We start from the raw sequence: 20,219 nt of genomic DNA on the forward strand, positions 1-20,219 counted from the left end.
CGTGCCCTCTGCCACCCGGGAGCAGGCCTAAGCCAGCAGGTCGTTATCTCCCGAGGGGTCCCAGACTGCGAGAGGGCACAGGCCAGGCTGGGGGACACCCCGCCTGCAAATTTTTGTGCACCGGGCCTCAAGTATATTATAAAAGCATGTTTTCCAAGTTCAGAACATGGCTCGCATGCAAATACACAATGAGCATTTATCAGCGATTTCTTTAACTCATTGTTGAAAGTACCAGCAGGAGGGAATAGCTGGTTCAAAGAGCACTAGAGATAAGTTTGTCAAGTTGTATTCAGAACTGGATACTGTCGTACAGGCCAATCGAGCTGTAACTTCTCGGGTTATCTTTTTCTACCAGATGGAAGTCATTTGCAACTTATCAATATTCTACAAGTTAATCTATAGGTTCACAGCGTCTGGACCCTCGTCAATAGAAACAAGTCAAACAAACTTAGAGTTCTTCTGAGAATGAGGTGACCTCTGCATAGGTATGGTAGACAATGCCCTGCAAACACACAAAAAAAGGTGACAGTCATCTTTTATCTTTATTTCCAAGTTTCAGGTATTTTTTTCTTAATAAATACCCAACTTAATCTCCAAGAATTTGAGATGTAAATATCAGCATCTCCATTAGACAAGCAAACTTAGAGGACGTAGGTAAAATGCCCAGTCACACAGCTCCACGGGGTGAGAGCCAGGGAGAGCACCTGGTTCATCTTCGTTCCCCACCAGGGATTTTTAAAATACTGTGTCCTGTTGTATCTGACGGTATCCATTTACCTAACAGATACTGAATAAACAACTCCTCTGTACCAGGCCCTGTGCTCGTGCACAAAACCAAGTGGAACAAACTCAGTCCTGCCTTTATAGACCCATGACAGTAGGGAGGGTGCATGTTCACAGATGATGGCAAGGGTGCTGAGAATCACAAGTCCCAGGAGCCACAGGAGTAGAGAGCCGTATGTGGGTGCTCGAAGGCAGATTCCTGGAGAAGGTGACGTTTCACCTGAGTTTAGTATTAAAATTGGGATGGGTGATGGGAGGTAAAGCAGGTCAGGTAATACACTGCTGCATTGAGACAGAGTTTGTAGCTGGATGAATGCCTCCCAGTTTAAAAGTCTAGATTTTAAGGGCATGAGATCTAGTTGTTCGGCCTTTATCAGAACATCACTGAGCTTCCCCAGGAGGAAATTCAAAGCCAACAGTTTGTTTACCCTGTTCAGAGAGGATAATGCACTGCTCCTTATCTCCTGATCAGGCATTTCTAAGATTAGAAAACACCTCCGTAGAATAAAGTGCCATAAACTCTGTGGGCTGTGGCCACCACAGACTCCAGTTCTTAGTTCAGCAATGAATCCCCGCTAAACAAGCAAATACTCTCAATGACAGAAACTCTGCATTGAAGGGCAATCTCATTCATTGTTTTAATTTCCAAATAATTGGAAGTCTGTCTTGAGGTTGCCCCTAAATCGGCTTCCCTGTGCCTTCTACCCAGTCCTAGTTTAACCTTCTGGAGCTGCCCAGACAAACCTAGTCTCTACTTCACATGAAATTGCTGAATAACTAAACCATGCTAAAGAGAATAGCAAACTCTCTGTAGTCCTTTACAAAAACACACCGTAGTCCGTTCAGTCCTTAAGCTTGCCTTGCAGTGATTCTGAACTTTGGCCGCGCATCAGAAGTGCTTGTGAAGTTCCTAATTTGTTCATGCCTAAGTCTCCGCCCCCAGCAGCTGAGTGAGTGGGTCTGGGGTGGGGCCACAAGCACTGATGTTTTCTACAAGCTTCATGGGTAATGCTGACATCAATAGCGAACCCCCAAATTTATTGAGTCTCTTGGCTACTACTGGGACTTGGAGTTCAGTGATTTAAATAAAAAAGGTTTCTCTCCTTAGGAGCAGTGGAGCAGGAAAGACAGACAGAGTTCATGCCTTACATTAACCTTAGAATAAATGCCAGGGGTCGGGAGGAAGGAGTCAGAGATGGGGCTTCTAGCTCAGGGGCTGGAGGAGCCATCACAGAGGGGTGGCCTTTAACAGCATTTGATAGGCAAGTAAGCTTTAGCCAAGTGAGGAAAGTGAAGGTAGAAGACAGCAGGAAAGGCCTTTAAATGACATTAATAGCCAACAAAGAATAAGAAATAAGTGCAACCGTGAACACATGTAGAAAAATGGAATTTGAATTATTGTTAACAAATCATAGGGGCAATCTTCTAGACATAGTATAAAAGTCTGTTGTTTCCCAATTGTAGACAAATATTACAAAGAGTAAAGAAGTTTCCTCAAGGAGATTTCAGTAATATTCCATGCAGACTACCCATGTGCTCACCAGTGCATTAAATAAACACTGCTTGGCCTGGCCAGCATGGCTCAGTCGTTGAGCATTGACCTTTGAATCAGGAGGTCACTATTCGATTCCCGGTCGGGGCACATGCCCGGGTTGTGGGCTCGATCCTCAATAAGGGGCATGCAGGAGGCAACTGATCAATGATTCTCTCTCATCATTGATGTTTCTATCTCCCTCTCCCTCTCCCTTCCTCTCTGAAATCAATAAAAAAAATACTAAAAAAATCATTGCTTGTCCATTATTAGGACAAATGACATCACTCAGGAAGAAAGTTCACCCTCTAGGCTGCTTCCCAAAACTACTTCTCGGTCAGATGGAGCAAGATTAGATCACTGATGCCTTTAAAATATTAGTAACACAACATCTTGGGGGAGGACTGAGCCATGATAAATACCATTTTAATGAGCCAGAACTGATGTGTGAGTGCAGAAAGGTCCCCGAAATGCCTGCACAGCCCTGCTGGTTCCCACTGCCACGGGGTGTTAGGAGATGGAACTCAGAAACGCTGATGGCTTTTTATTCTTTCCTGCCTCTGACTTTCAGGACTAGCTCCAGTGGGAGGATTTCTGTTTTCCCCTGTCCAGACTTAGGTCTGCATTACGTATGCTGTTATGCTTGGCTCCCTTTTTATATAAACTCTGTGTGTTTAATTAATATACTTTATTTGTTAGAGCAGAAAGTACAGAGAGTTCCCACATTCTGAGTATTCCCTTCCCCCAACACAGTTTTTCCTATTCTTAACATCTTGCATTAATGTGGTACATCTATATAGATAAGAGCCTAATATGCAAATTGCCCCCTTAGGCGGGAGTTCAACCTACCAGGTGCTCGACCGCTCACTATGACGTGCGCTGACCACCAGGGTGTGGTGTGGAATGAAGGAAGACCCCGGGAAGGGAGGCCCCGGCCAGCAGCTGGCAGCCACTAGGGACCCTACCCATGCACGAATTTCGTGCACTGGGCCTCTAGTTTGTTATAAATAGTGATCCAGTATTGGTACATTCTTGTTAACTGAAGTTCATCATTTGCATTAGGGTTTACATGGTGGTTCTAGTGTTTCCCAGTTCCAGGGCACCTTCTGACTTTGTCCCCTTTCTTCTTTGCCCTTCTGGATCACAAATCGAGATTGTTGGAGCAGGGTAAGGCCTCCACAGTTCCCCAGCAGCCTGAAGAGTGACCACTGATCAATTCTATCCTCTCTCACCATTCATGATGGACAGGACAGGTTCTTACCTAAATCAGTTTCATAACTCCATGTCACAGTTTGAGAGGTGATACATTAAAGTCAGGGTGGGGAATGTCCGGCCGGAGAAATCATTTGGTCTGGCCCTGCCAAGGCATTAGGGTAAGTTAATTAAGTGTTTGACCAAATATAGTAGACTAATTTTTTTGTGGTTGTTTTTAATCTTCACTGAGGATATATATTTTTCCCCCATTGATTTTTAGAGAGAGTGGAAGGGAAGGGGAGAGAGAGAGAAAGAGAAACATCTATGTGAGAGAGACATACATCAATTAGTTTCCTGACCCTCTGGTCTGCAGGCCAACACTCTAACCATTGAGCAAAACTGCCGGGGCTAGCAGGCTACTTTTTAAGTTGATAATTTTGTATGGCCCGCAAATGATGTTATAAATATTCAAATGGCTCTTGGCAGAAAAAAGGTTCCCCCCGCCCCTGCATTAAAGGGTCTTCTATAACCTGTATGTAGACTGCATTCAGATGTTTAGGCTTTTCCTCTGGAAACGATTGCTAATGATAATTCACAATGAAACCTCATAAGACTCAGGTTGGTGTTAGTAATTTCACACATTGCTGAGCTGGTCTTTCTCATCTGGGCTTCAGCCAATTGGAACAATCAGCTGTTTCCATTTCCAATGTCCCTACTGAGAGCTGCCTTTCATCCCCACCCTTTTTTGAAGTCTGTAGGGTCTAACTTATAAATTGACAAAGAAATTCTTACTGTGTCCCCAGATAGGCCCCGCATGTTCTCTTCTTTCTCCATTCACTTTGTGCCCCGACCCTGGAATGCTTCTCGTCCCTTCTCCCACCTTCTGCCCTCTTCCCGTCTCCCAGCTATTCCCGTCTCTGCCAACTGAGATTCTCAATACCACTCAAGACCCGTCTCTGATCAGATGTCACCGCTAGCATGAAATGTTCTGATTCTATGCTGAACTAGAGAGCTCATTACTGTTCCCTGACCCTGCATGCTCTCAAATCATGTCGCTCTCTTGGCTCAAACATCTCAGTGGTTGCCCATCCTACTCTGAACTAAATCCCGACTCCTCTCTCTGGCACACAGGCCCTGCACCACACTCTGTTCCCTGCCTCTCCCACATCGCTGGACCACTCTCCTGCTTCTGCAGCATCAATAGCTGGTCAAGTTTGTTTACTCACTAGGTCAGTGGTTCTCAAAGTGTGGTCCACCAACCCTTGGAGTGGATTTCCTAGTAATACTGAGACTTTATTTTCTTTTTGCCCAACTGTGTTGACAGTTGCATTCATGGTGCAAAGGGAATGGTGAGGAAAACTGTGTGTCAGCACAAAGCCAGGCAGCGCTGGCAGACTGCACTGGTCATTGCATTCCTCCAGCCATGCACTCGTTGTTTGAAAACTGCCAGGACACACTCTTGTAGTATTTTATGTAACGAAATGCTAAGTAAACATCAAGCACGTAACAAAGGGCAGCGGTTGTCTTCTGGACAGGAGCTTGTGTGACTGAGTTGTCAACTGAACTTTTTTTCTTAAAAGATCTTTTTAAAATATATTTTTGTTGATTTCAGAGAGGAAGGGAGAGAGAGAAGGAGACAGAAACATCAATGATGGGAGAGAATCATTGATTGGCTGCCTCTTGCACGCCCCACACTGGGATCAAACCCGCAACCTGGGCATGTGCCCTGACCGGGAATCAAACTGTGACCTCCTAGTTCATAGGTCAATGCTCAACCACTGAGCTACACCGGCCAGACGTCAACTGAACTTTTTAATGGAACATCAGTTTTACTTGAAAGAACTACTGACAGACAAACTAAGGTTAGTCAAACTTAGGTAGTTGGTAGATGTTTTCCAGAAAATAAATGGAGGAAGCCTGTTATTTCAACATAAACCAACTTATAGTATTTTTTTGCCGATGATAAAATTTGAACTATGAAGCTCTGAAGACTTTTTGTGATACCAATGGTGATATTAAGTAATATGATCATTTACATATTGTATAATGAAATGTTTCAATATTTGGAATATTTGTATAACTCAATAAACTACTATTTTCCATATGCCCAATGTATGATATACATTTTTTAAACCATCCATGGGTAAAAAATTCTTTCAAAGAGCTGAGATATAGCAATAAGTTTTAATATAATAGAGGACAAAAAGTTCATTGATGTGGTTTACAGTTTTACATTGCAACTAACATTTAAGAAAATGCCACTGGTTGAACGTTTATTTACTATCAAAGAAAACTACCCACATGTCCTGGAAGGGCATTAAATTTCTCCCTTTTCCAACAACATATCTGTGGGGGCCATATTTTCTTCACACTCTTCAACCATGTGAAAATGATATGCAAACCTAGCCCTCCTCTCTTAATCTCTAAAAGAGACTTGCAATACTGTAACAATGATGCCAGACATTTTACTAACTTTTGCTTCAGCAAATACAGTGATTTTCATAAAAGTCCATTGTTTAGGTTAATAGGCAATGAATTTAATGTTATTTTAATTAATTAGTAAATATTTCAAACTCTAATTTTACTATCAATATAGTACATATCAATAGACATGAATAACTTGCAAAACAAAATTTTAAGAGTATAAAGAGACTTGAAACCAAAATGTTTGAGAACCAAGGCAATTAGAATAACTCTTAATGAAGCCTCCAGGTCTAAAAATCTATATCTGACCACCTGTCAGAAGAATCTAGGTGAACTATATGTACTTCATTCAGGGGTCAGACACTTGATCCATCTCTTAACTGCTTTGCTGTGTACACTGGTGTGTAGGGCATTTTCTCCTAATCTTTTCCTCCGCTCATCCCATCTTCAATAAAACCATTCGCCCAACTCATTTTCTTCTCTTGTGCTAAGTAATTGTTTACTAAGAGAATTCCAGCTTCATCAATGTTTACATTTTGTTTCCAAGTTCACTGCCCTTTAGAACATAGAACCCTTTGTATTTTCTCACCTGCCCAAGTAAGTCTGTAGGAATAACATGACTAGTTGGTCTTTCTATCTATACTAATAAGAGGGTAATATGCTAATTAGACCGGACATCTTCTGGACATCCATCTGGACGTCCTTCAGGCAGGCAGGGGAGGGCAGTTAGGGGTGACCAGGCTGGCAGGGGATGCCAGTTGGGGGCAACCAGGTCTGCAGGGGAAGGCAGTTGGGGGTGACCAGGCAGGCAGGGGAGCAGTTAGGGGCATCAGGCAGGCCGGCAGAGTGGTTAGGGGTGATCAGACAGGCAGGCAGGTGAGAGGTTAGGAGCCAGCTGTCCCGGATTCTGAGAGGGATGTCCAACTGCTGGTTTAGGCCTGATCCGGCAGTCGGACATCCCCACTCCCCCAAGGAGTCCCGGATTGGAGAGGGTGCAGGCTGAGTTGAGGGACCACCCCCATGCACAAATTTCGTGCACAGAGCCTCTAGTTTTCTAATGATTTTAAAATGTAGAGTTGGTTTTCTGAAAGTAAAGACATTCAGCTTCTGCTACCCTATTTTTTTCAATTAGCAAGAGCTTTTATAACAGACTTTAAATTTTTTTCTAAAGAAGCTCTTCCTAAAATGTGGTAGATGATCATACTTACTATTTTAATGATAGTACATAAAGCCTATGATTTCACAGATGTCATTGCTTAAAACAAGTTCCAGCTTTTAAAAAAATCATGTTATTTGAAATGTATTGAAGGCAAAATATAAAGGAAATAGTAGTACATTGGGATATGGAAAGGGCATACTCATGACGATGTTACGTGAATTGTTGAATTGGGGGAAACCATGTTCCACAGAGCAGTCCAGGGGCACAGGCCATCAGCAGTCCCACCTGTAATACTTTGCCCTCAACTTTCATTTCCGAATTAGTCAGTCATGCTTTTCCATAAAGAGGGCTTTCAAACTGATTTTTATTTGCTCAAGCCAAATGAATAAAACTCACTGAAAACACCTTTTCAGAATAGGTTATGTAAATGGATGTAATGTAGAAGGTGAGGGGAATTTTATGTAATTAAGTAATATTTGGTTAGCATGATACAATTTCTAAATTTCCCAGAAGCACGACTTCATTTAGGGTAGAACATATTTTAATCTAATTGTAGAAAGAGGAGATTTTAGTTATTAAAAATTGAATGGACCAATATCAATTTTTGATAACCTTTAAGGAAAGGAAACTACATAAGCATTGCTCTCAAACTTATCGGCTTTTAAAAAAAACTTCACATTTTTGCCAGCTTTCTATAGTGAAGAAGAGCTTAAAAAACTGTTTTTCCCCAAATAATGATTTTTTTTAAAAGAAAAGGCATAGCTCATATTATTTTGGTTGTAATACATAATGCTGACTTATACTTTAGAGAAGGACTTTATAATTGGAACATCTCCTTATACCCCAAAACAACTTATATTACTGATTGCCTATGCTTACCATGCTCCCATTTTAGATTCATTCCCTTGGGACAAACATCACTTCCCCCTCTTCTATAATACAGTTGCTGCTGTGATAGGAGGCATATTAACCAATAAAAACCTTAGTAAGTATGCTTTCTTTCTTGTCTAGAGAAAGCCACATATATCCATTAGGCAAGAATTTGGCTGCAAGTAAGAGAAAAAACTTGAACAAATGACTTGAACAAACAGTGATCCATATTTTCTTACGTAATGAGAAGGCCAGAGATGGGTGTTTACAGACATGTGTTCAGCTCCTCAAATATATAAGGACCAAGATCCCTATGATGCTCTTGGCCTTTTCTTTGTGGTCACACACTGGACACCAGAGATCTAGACAATGTAGCTGTATTCTCAGCAGAAGGAGGGGCAGCAAGAAGGAAAAGGGTTATACCACCGGACATGTTTGTTGTATGAGAATTTCAAAAGTTTCTCTAAAAGACCCTCGACAGCTTTCTGCCTCTGCCGCGTGGCTACTCATAGATGCATAGGCGATGGGAAAGAAGTTAGCTTCTCAGCCTCTAAAACGGGAGGGCCTAAGAAGAAGGGGGTAAAAAATACCACATAAGAGTAAGTGCAAAAGACTAAATAAATGAGTAAAAGGAGCATTGAAAGTAGGTAAAATATTAATGAAAGTGAAAAGGAAAAATTAAGTCATAACAAAAATCTTCTTGTTATTTTTACTAATTGCGTCCTAACTCTGTTCCATAGACAGTGCTATGTACCTTACATAAATCATCTCCTCTAGTCCTCATGGACATCCCATGAGGTAGGTGAGAGTAGCTCCTAAGTACAGGGAAGGAAACCAGAGTTAACTGCTTGCCCAAGGACTTGTATTAAAGACACACTTTGGCCTGAGCTGGCTCTGCTTCCCCATCGCCTCTCCTGGCGGCACTGCAAACGTGCAGTTGTCTTTGCTATGGGTTGGTCCTATTTCAAGCTGCTCCAGATGCAGTTAATGGCAAACTGACTGCAATTCAGTGAGACTTTCCGGGCCTTCCTTGCCTAATGGGTGGGTTGAACCACGAACGCCTGAGTAGACCTAGCAAACGCTGCTGCAGCACTTCCTTCTGCAATGGTTACCTTTCATTTGTTCAGGTTTTCTGCTCCTGGGACTCATTAGTTCAAATCTGAGTTCTGATCTAAGGCTCTGTGGTTTCTATACATATTGAATGCTTGTAAATGGACTTCTATTTCAGGAGGTTCTGTTTGTAAACAGCTCGTAGAAGCCCGGTTGTCTTCTTAGCGTTGTGCTGTCAGCTACTCTGGGCCAATTATCTCTGAGTATCCATGTAAGGTCACCTTCAGGGTTCAAGCTTGTCTAGGTCAGTTAACTTTTACCTGGAGATAAATTCTATCCCACAGTTCGGTTCTTAGACTGATTATTTATGGGAGCTCCTAGGAGAGATTTCTATTCCCTCATGCAGTCAGCAGAAGTGTAAGGAATCAAAGAGAGCATGTGATCTCTGACTATACTGTAAGGAAATTGAGGACTTAAGATTGTGCCTTGATGATTTTATATTTCCAGAACCTAACACTGTGCCTGGTGTATATTCAACACAATAAATTTATGTATTCATTCAACAAATATTAGTTTATAGGCCATTATGTGCTAGATACTAGAAGCCTAGCAGTAACCTAAAAGACATAGTTCTTGAACATGTGAAATATATGCTCTTACAGGGAGACAAGTGAAAAGTAAGCACAATTTTAAAATAAAGCACCAAGGCCCAAATGTCCATCAATTGGAGGACAGATACATTTTGGTAGAGTCATACAATGGAATACTGCTCAGTATGAGGATGAACAACTGTTGCTACCCCCAGTCATATGGCAGAATCTCGTAATGCATGACTGCATAAACATCAAGTTCAAAAATAGGCAAGACGAACCTATGATGCTAGAAGTCAGGCTACTGGGCACCTTTGGAGAGGGGCAATGACCTTGGAGACATGCAGGAGCTTCAGGGGTCCAGCTTATGTTCTTTATCTTAAAGAAGAGCTGGTTCCATGGGAAAATTCACTTTGTGAAAATTCCTCAAACTCTGTGCTTATGACATCTATTTTTCGAAATCATGTTATAATTCAGTTAACTAAATTGGTCTTAGAGAAAAGTGCTGACTATGATGATGGCTGTGAAGGCAATGCCTAGGGCCCAGGGCAACGTGATAGGGATTAGCTTGGGGGACACTCCTGTAGACAGGGTGGTCAGGGAAGACCTTCCTGGGAGATGCTGGGTAAGCTGAGCCCCAAGAGTGAGAGGGTAGCAGCCATGGGGAGAGGCAGGCGAAGAGCATCCCAGGCAGGGAAATGGCAAGTGCAAGGGCACCCAGGCAAGCAAGGTTGGGGCACATTTGAGAATAGAAAAAAGCCAGTTTGGCTGAAGCAGAGTAAGGGGAGAGCAGAGTGGGATGAGACGAAGCCAGGAGCCAGCAGAGACTACATCATGCGGGGCCACTGGGTCCTTATCACTTGACTCTTCTTTGGTGCCAGGCAGTGTACTATGATCCTTAAGTACATCATCTCATTTCCTTTTCATCTTTACAGCAGCCCTGGTCTAACAACTCCCATTTTATACATGAGGAAGCAAGGCTTAGGGAAAGCAGCTTGCCAAGGCCACCCAGCTTGGAAGTGTGTGGTATCCCCAGAACTTGAACCCATATCCCTTTGAACATAGCCCTGTGTTCTCCTGACCCTGCCTCTGAGCACTGGTGTCTAGATAGCTACTTCCCAGCATGATCCATGTACCTTTAAGGTTGTGAAAAAAGCATTGATTAAGTAGCAAACTCCACCTGGGAAGGTCTGGGAAGGAGCACATGAGCTAGATTTTGAAAATACAAATAGAATTGAACACAGGCATGCTTTCTTGAGGGAACAGTATGTGCAAAGACTCAAAGATGAGAATTAATCATGACAACAGCTAGTGTTTATTGAGATTTCATGTTGTTCCAGGTTCTGCAATGAATATTTTACTTATCTGGGTTAACCTCACAACAATCCTGTGAAGTCAGTATTGGCCCCATTTTACAGATGGAAAAACTGAGGTGTGGAGAGGTTAATTTGCCCAGTGAACCACAGCTAGTGAGGTGACTACATAAACTGCTCTTGTTTAATCAGTGGTGAGAAAAGTAGGGAACGTGGACGGTTAGGTATCCAAACCTAGACATGGACAGAGATCTGCCTCTAGTCCGTGGCCCTCCCTCTGAGAGCTTGAGGTGTCCAGGGAAGTGGGGGATATATGTGGGGCTTCATGATAGGCGTTCTTGAACCTGACTGAAATGATTTGCTGAAGGTCCCCTCTTTTTGAGACTTTTATGTTCTGCAATCTCTCCCTTCTGAATTTTCAAAACATTCCTTTGTGCAGTTTTTACCTGCTTTTTCCTCTCCTCTAGACGACAAGTTCCCTGGGGACAATCCCTTACGGCTTTGATTCCGCTGGGCCTGGGCCTGGCCAGGGAGATCAGAGATTGAGTGTGTTTTGATGATCATTAAACCCCCAGGGCCCAGGCAGGTGATAGGTGCTCTGTAAATATTTCTTGAAAAATGATCACTTTGCTTATCGAACAAAAGGTTAGAGTGAGAATGGATTTGGTCTGAGTGAACAATCAATCGTCATCATTCAGAGGGTGTGCACTTAATTTTATTTCCATTGCTTAAGTATTTAGGAAAGCAAGGTTTATTGGTTTCCCTTCCCTCTCCTGCCCCATCACTCCATTCCATCTCATCCCCCAAATCACATGAAATTTATATTGAACCAGTCTTGGAAGGAATTCTGAGCAAGAAATTCTGTGAGGCACCTTAGTTGGTACTACACAGTAAAGATTTATGACCTAAGCCAGTTAAAGCTGGCCTGCTTAAAAGAAATTCATGGTAGGGTGTCACTTTTATGAGCAAATCAACTTCTGCCCAATATTTCAGTTTAAATGGTTTCAAGTACATACAAAATAACTATGAGTTTTCCGTCCAGCTCCAATATTCCTGGTGAGAACACAAAAGCTCAAGTAGCTTAGAAGTGAGTTCATTCTGTGCCGTTGGCCCGTGCTGTCTAGTACGGTAGCCACTAGCACATGTGATACTGACCACTCGCAAGGTGGTTATTCTGCCCGGGATGTACTGTCAGTGACACATACACAGATTGCAGACATTGCATAGAAACAGAATGTAAGATAGCTCTATAATAATTTGTATAATGATTTTGGATATACCAGGTTCAATAAAGTATATTAAAATTCATTTCACCTGTTTCTTTTTACTTTTTAAAATGTGACTACAAGAAAATATAAAATTATACATGTGGTTAACAAATATGACTCTGATAAAAGTCTAACTCCTGGCCGGCTCAGTGGTTTAAGCATTGACCTATGAACCAGGAGGTCACAATTCGATTCCTGGTCAGGGTACATGCTTGGGTTGTGGGCTCGATCCCCAGTGTGGGTCATACAAGAGGCAGCCAATCAATGATTCTCTCTCATCATCATCATCAATGTTTCTATCTCTCTCTCCCTCTTCCTTCCTCTTTGAAATCAAGGAGTTGGGTTTGATTTCATATATATGGCTTTAAAGATGAAAGCATTTTAAATTTTAGGGTGTCCCAAAATTCACACAAGAAGTAATTTTGATAGAACACACAGGTTTATAATCAAAAATTCTAAATTTTTTATTGATTCATAAAGTATACAGTATAGGGTTATGTATGGAATAGCACATTGGGTAAATGGCCTCCATAGCTTTGCTGGCACATACCCAAAGCCGTGGTCTTCATTAGTCTTCATTGTCCCTGCTTCTGGGCCATAATTGGTACTTGGTAATGCTTATCAAATTGAAGGGATTGAAATTAAAGGGCAACAGATATTAGAATCTGATTCAATAAACCAAGTAAAATTATGCTTTTGTTGTTGTTGTTGTTGTTGTTAATGCTCATGCAAAATTCAAATCTTGCGTGAATTTTGGGACACCCTACAGAAACTCATAATTTTTAAAAAGACCTTACATTATGTCATTGAATAGCTATTAGAGTTATCACCATTTTCCCAGTGAAAGGTTATCTGCTTTCTAAGTGAGAAGACTGAGGAGGAAATGACATTTATTTATTTAAGCCCAGTCTCTTCCAGAAGGCATTTCACTCTCTGGCCAATTCAGAGAACAGAAGTGGCTTTTCCAAGATGACACAGAGGTGGGTAGAACAGGGACTGGAATTGTCCTCCTCCTTCTACTGGAACAGCAGTTCTCAGACAGTATCCCGTTCTTGTTATAAGTGCAGCTTTATAAACAATGGTGGAAAGAGCAAAGTTTTTAGCTGACTTTCTTATGTAAATTAGAACTGATGAAAGGATATTGAAAAGAATTTATCTTTTGTGCACTTCATTCACTTATTTATTTAACAAGCACTTCATTTAGTGCCTGTCGTGTGTAAAGCATAAGTTGGCCCTGGGGAAACATTGCTGAACGAAACAGTAAGACAAGACAGATCATCTAACAAATTCAGCCATAACTGACAAGTATTATGGACACATAATATATTTAAGTTAAAGGTGTACAATGTAATGATTTGGTACGTGTATATTTTGTAAAATGATTATCACATTAAGATTAATTAACATCTCCATCCCCTGACATAATTACCATTTAGTATATTAGCTATAATCACCATGCTGTGTATTAGATTCCTAGAGCTTGTTAATCTTTTACTGGATGTTATACCCTTTGACAATATCTCCCCATTTCCTCCATCCCGACCCCAGCTCCTGGCAAATGCCACTCCCCTCTGCTTCTCTGAGTCCAGCTTTTTGGGGTGTGTGTGTGTGTGTGTGTTAATCATTGCTCAAGGATATTTTTCCATTGATTTTTAGGGAGAGTGCAAGAGAGAGGAAAAGACAGAAACATTGATTTGAGAGAAACACATCGATTGTTTGCCTCTTGCATGAGCCCTGACCAGGACCTGGGTTGGGGAGGAACCTGCAACCAAGGTACATGCCCTTGACCTGAATCAAACTCGGGACCCTTTGGTCTGCAGGCCAACGCTCTATCCACTGAGCCAAACCAGCTAGGGCTGAGTCCAGCTTTTTTTAGTTTCTACATGTACATGATATCATCCTGTATTTCCTGTTCTCTGACTTTTTTTTAACTTAGCATAAGGCCCTCAAGTTTCATCCAAGTTGTGGAAGCAGCAGGATTCCTTTCCTTCCCAGGCTGAATAACATCGACTTGTATATATAACCACATCTTCTTTATGTATTCATCTGTCGGCGGACACTTAGGTTGTTTCCATATCTTGACCATTGTGAATAATGCTGCACTGAACATAGGGCTGCCACAGACTCTTTTTGGAACTGAGACCCATTTTCACTTACTTTGGCTATAGACCCAGATGTGGGATTGCTGGACCATGTGGTGGTTCTATTTTTAATTTTTTAGGAGCCACCATGCTGTTTTCCACAGGAGTTCCCTTTTCTCCACATGCAGGACAACACTTGTTACTTCTTGCCTTTTTGATACTAGCCATTCTAACAGGTGTGAGGTGATATCCTCTGGTGGTCTCGATTTACATTTCCCAGACAATGTTGAATTCCTTGTCAAGTACCCATTTGTATGTCTTCTTTGGAAAAATGTTTATTTAGAATTCTCCTAATTTTTAAATCCGATTGTTTTTATTATACAGTGTATGAGTTCTTCATGTATTTTAGATATTAACTCCTTATCAGATAGTTTGCAAATATTTTCTCTCATTCCATAAGCTGCCTTTTCATGTGGCTGGTGGTGTGGTTTCTTTGGCTGTGCAGAAGCTTTTTTTAAAGTTGAACATGGAAAGGTTTTGCATTTATTTAAAATTTATTTTTTAATTGTAGTTGACATATAATATGATAAGTAATATTATAATAGTTTCACGTGTACAACATAATGATTCAATGATTACATACCTTACAAAATGGTCACCATAATAAGTTTAGTAACCGTCTGTCACCATATATAGTTATTATGGTATTATTGATTCTGTTTCCTATGCTGTGCATTACATTTCTATGACTTATTTTGTAACTTGAGTCTTGTACTTCTTAATCCCCTTCCCTTTTTCCAGCCATCCCTCCAATCCCCTTTCCTCTGATAAACATTAGTTTGTTCTTTGTATCTGTGAGTTTGTTTCTGTTTTGTTTTGTTTGTCCATTTGTTTTGTTTTTTAGATTCTATATAAAAGTGAAATCATACAGTGTCTATCTTTCTCAGTCTGACTTATTTCACTTAGCACAATACCTTCTAGGTCCATCAATGATGGTGCCTTTTAATTGGATTCCTTTCTCTCCAGTTTTTGTGTATTTTTATTTAGTTTTGGTTTATGGTTACCATAAGGTTCATATATATCCATCTATATCTATAGCAGTCTACTTAAAGCTGATAGGCATGTTAGTTCAATCACATTCGAAAAGCACTACATTTTTTCTCCTACTCTTTATGTTTTTGATGTCATGTTTTATATCTTTTTGTTTTGTGTATCCAATGATTATTTATTATAGTTATAGCTAATTTTGCTACTACTGTCTTTTAACCTTCATATTAGTTTCTTAAGTAGTTAATTCACTGTGATTATTATATACTAGAAACCCAGTGCACGAAATTTGTGCATGGGGGAGGAGGGTCCCTCAGCCCGGCCTGCACTCTCTCACAATCCGAGACCCTTGGGGGATGTCTGACTTCCATTTTAGGCCTGATCATCCCTGTGGGATCAGGCCTAGGCTGGCAGTCGGACATCCCTTTTGCAATCTGGGACTGCTGGCTCCTAACCGCTCACCTGCCTGCCTGCCTGATCGCCCCTAACCACTCACCTGCCTGCCTGATTGCCCCTAACCACACTGCCTGCCTGCCTGATTGCCCCTAACTGCTCGCCTGCCTGCCTGGTTGCCCCTAACCACCTTTGCCTTGGCCCCTGCCACTGAAGCTTCATCTGGAAGGAAGTCCAGAATGATGTCTGAAAGGTTGTTCAGCTATCTGGTCTAATTAGCATATTACGCTTTTATTATTATAGATTTGCCTTTATCAGTGAGATTTTCCCCCCTTTTCTGTATTTTTTTTATTTTTATGTCTGGTTATGGCCCTTTTTTTCTGGATAAAGAAGATCATTAAACATTTCTTATAAAGCTAGCTTAGTGATTGGGAACTCCTTTAGTTTTTGCTTGTCTGGGACACTCTCTCTCCTTCGATTCTGACTGGTAACCTTGCTGGATAAAATAGTCTATGTTGTAGATTCCTTTCTTTCAGGACTATCAACCACTGCTCCCTTTTGGCCTATAAAGTCACTTCTGATAAATCAGCTAATAGCCTTAAGGGGTTTCCCTTGTATGTGACTTGATGTTTCATTCTTGATGCCTTTAAGATGGTCTTTTTATCCTTAGCATTTGCCATTTTAATCACAATATGCCTTGTTGTGGGTCTCTTTGGGTTCATCTTCTTTGGAACTTTCTGTGCTTCCTGGACCAGGATATTTGTTCCCTTTCCCAGATTAGGAAAGTTTTCAAACATTATTTGTTCAGCTATTCTTTCTGACCCTTTCTCTTTCTCTTTCTCTTCTCTTCCTGGAATCCCTATTATGTGAAATGATAGTGATGTTATCCCAGAGATCTCTTATACTATCCTCATTTTTTAAAATTCTCTTTTTAGCTTTCTATTTTGATTGGGTGATCCCCCACTAATCTGTCTTCAAGGTCGCTAATTCATTCTTCCATATTAACTAATCTGCTATTGATTCCTTTTAATATGTTCTTCATTTTAGATATGGTTTTCTTTTGATCGGTTCTTCATTACATTTTTTATCTCTTTGTATTCTTCTATGTACTCTCAAGTTTTTTGAACATACTTATGACCATTTCTTTGAATTCTTTATTACTTATCTCCTTTACATTGGGGTTTTTTCTCTGGGCTTCTTTCTTGTTTCTTCATTTGGAGCATATTCCTCTGTTTCCCCATTGTTTGAGTTTCTATGATGTGGCTAAAATAGCTGTCCTCCTAGTCCTGAAAAAGTGGTCTCTGTGTAGGCTCTGATTTGGACAGTTTGGGCAAGCTGGCTAGTTGGAATGGGTGCTTGAGGTGCCTGATATGACCTCTGGTCTGAAGGAGTGGGTTCCAGGTGAAGCAACCTAGAGCGTTTTGCTTCCTTGCCTTCCACATCTGGTGTGGATGTAGAGGGAGCTGCTAGGTGTGCTCTTAGCATGCCCTGTTGCTTTAACTGTCTGTGATCAGGGCAGGGTCTGGGCAGGGGTACTTTTTTAGCTCAATGTTCCACCAGCTTTGTCCTCTCTGGATGAGACAGGTCTGTTCTGTGTGCATGGCTGCACTTCACTAGTTCTATTCCCTCTCTAGGGAGTACAGCTCCTCATGTACTCAGTCATGCCCCTCATTCAACATGGCCATCCCTGCCTGTGTGCCCTGTGGCTTTAATTGTTCGCAGTCAGAACATGGTCTGGGTGCACTACTGCATACCTGCTTCTCAGTGCCCTACTAGCTCTGCCCTTTCTCCCCAGGGGCAGCCTTGTGTGTGCACAGCAACACCCCACTTACTCCACAGAGGGCACCCCTGAGTGTGGGTACCACAAGGGTTTGCTAGCTCCACACTTTCTTTGTGGCACGCAGCAGTGCCCACTACCTCAGCACTTGCTCTGGATGAGGAAGCCTGCAGCTGTGCACCACAGCATTGTGTCAGCACTCCACTTTTTTCAGGTGGGGGAGCCCCTTGTGTGTGGATCTCAGTGTGTGCTATGGTGCCCCCTTATTTCTGCTTGTTCTGGTTCCAAGAGGGGTGCCTGGGGACATGCCACAGTGCTCTGCAAATCAGCCAGAGAAGCTGGAGGGACTTCCACCCACTATCCACATTCAGACAAAATGTAAATAATGGCGCGCACCAGTCCCTCTTGTTCTGGGTTGTTTCCTCAGCTCCTGGAGAGCTTTCATGGTTTCCTGACCTTCTCTATGCAGTCCCTCTCTCTTGCTTGTTGTGCAGAAGCTGTTTGATTGGCTCATAGTTGTCTGTCAGGAAGAATTGCTCAAAATATAGGCATATGTTTAATATGGTCTTGGGAGACGGTGCGCTCAGCACCCACCTACACCACCATTTTGGACCCACCTCCCATGTTGTCGCTTTTTAGTTAAATGTAGTTCCACTTGTTTGTTTTCCCTTTTGTTCCTTGTGTTTTCCTTGTCAGAAAACCACTAACAAGACAATGTTAAGGCGCTTTTTTCCTGTTTTCTTCCAGTAGTTTTCCAGGTTTGGGGGGATTAATTAATTAAGTCTTTAATCTATTTTGCATTAATTTTTGTGAGTGGTTAAGATAGGGACCCAATTTTATTCTTCTGCATGTGAATATTCAGTTTTTACAAACCATTTATTGAAGGGATCATCTTTTACCCATTGAGTATCCTGGCTCCCTTTTCAAATATTAGTTGACCATATATGCGTGGGTTTACCTCTGGGCTCTCAGTGCGGTTCCGTTGGGTTACGTGTCTGTTTTAATGCCAGCACTATACATTTGGCCACTATAGCTTTGTAAAGCAGGGCATTTCAGACCACCCGAGGCGCCTGTGCAGTGGTGTGTGGAACAGCCATCTCTAAAACACACAAACAGCCCTGACTTGCAGCGGTTGCCAGTTTCCATGCTGTAATTACTCCCACCTTGGCTGATCTCTAGCTTCCAATAACATGTCACTGAATGTGGAGTTGAGGAGAGACATGGGGTAGTAGCCCATATATATCATCTCTACAATACACACCATACATGTAAATAACCTCAAAAGTACAGATCATAGTAAAATGTGATAACATAATAAAAAAAGCAATGAATGTTGAGTATGTATTAACTTTGACTTTAATATGTTTATTTAACTGTAATTTATATTAATGTTTAAAATGGCTGTGTTTAACAACTGCCTCACACAATTCCTGCAAACTTAGCATTCAGCTCTCACATGCTGTGCAGGCCGGCTCTGGCCCACCAACGGGCCTGGCATCTTCAGTGTAAAGAACCATGATCCTTGGGTGGAACAAGTGCTCACTCTTCCTCTCCCTCTGTTTCTTCCAGATCAGCAAACAGCAGCTGCAGACCGTCAAGGACCGCTTCCAGGCTTTCCTCAATGGGGAAACTCAGATCGTGGCTGACGAGGCCTTCATGAACGCCGTTCAGAGTTACTATGAGGTAAGGCACCATGAGGAAGGATGGCGGGACTGCTCAGGCCTGCAGCCCAGGCTCAGTGGGAGCAGCAGCCTTGGCCTTCCATAGGACCACTGCTCCTGAGGCAAAGCGGTGGGTGATTGGTTACAGTGTTAAGGAATAATTGTATTTTATTTGGGGAGAACTGTAAAAGAAGCAACTGTTTACCAGCTGATTTTTATACCCAGCCCTGTGCTGAGTGCTGTACATGCAATTTCTTGCTTAATCCTTATAGCAGTCTTCAGAGTTAGGTCCTGATATTATTTCCATTTTACTGATGAAGAGACTGAGGTTCAGGGAGGCCATGTCAATTACTCAAGGTCACACTCTTTAAATGCCACAGCTATCACTTGAAGTGAGTCAGGAGCCTGTTCCCTCCACGTACAGCCTTTCTGAAGGATGTTAACATCTCCTAAGGACAGTGCATTCACTATCTTACTCTCCTCACTATTAAGATGGTGCTGTGAGTTCTTTTTGCAAGTTAGAACACCGTCCAAAATGCACCACTATTCTCAGGAGAAAACTTAGATGTGAGAGAATATATCTTGAATATATATTACAAGTAATTTTTCACCTTTAAACCTCAGTGATTTATTTATTAGTAAAGAGAATTTGGAATTCCACTAGTACTTTTTTTTAGCATTAAATATTTATTTACTTGTAAATTTAAGAATGGCAGTTGCCAGTGGTTACAAGGGGACGAATGGAAGATGTTGGTCAAGGGTACAGACTTTCTGTTTTCAGATGAGTAAGTTCTGAGGATCTAGTGTACAGCATGATGACTGAGGTAATGACACTATTATAAACTTGACATTTGCTGAGAGAGTAGATACTAAATAAAAAGAAAATGTTAACTGAGGTGATGGGTAGGTATGTTAATTAGCTTGATCATGGTAATCATTTCACTATATATGTACATAAAATATTCACATTGTAACCTAAAAAATCATGTGTACAATTTAAATATATATCATTTTACTTTAAATTTAGTAATTATTCTTACATAATGTGAATATTGGCTATCATTGGTACATCATTAAT

The 20,219-nt window shown here is 41.5% G+C and overlaps 1 protein-coding gene across 1 annotated transcript in view; it reads left to right on the forward strand.

Moving 5' to 3' along the window:
* The window catches only part of CADPS (calcium dependent secretion activator), a 447,690-nt gene that overhangs the window by 88,967 nt on the left and 338,504 nt on the right, over nt 1-20,219 (forward strand). The window contains exon 3 of the mRNA XM_023754061.1: nt 19,050-19,163. Coding sequence (XP_023609829.1) covers nt 19,050-19,163 — 114 coding nt within the window. The remainder of the gene's footprint in view (nt 1-19,049; nt 19,164-20,219) is intronic.

Source organism: Myotis lucifugus, unplaced genomic scaffold (genome assembly GCF_000147115.1).
Source record: "Myotis lucifugus unplaced genomic scaffold, Myoluc2.0 scaffold_55, whole genome shotgun sequence".
In the NCBI taxonomy this organism is placed as follows: domain Eukaryota; kingdom Metazoa; phylum Chordata; class Mammalia; order Chiroptera; family Vespertilionidae; genus Myotis; species Myotis lucifugus.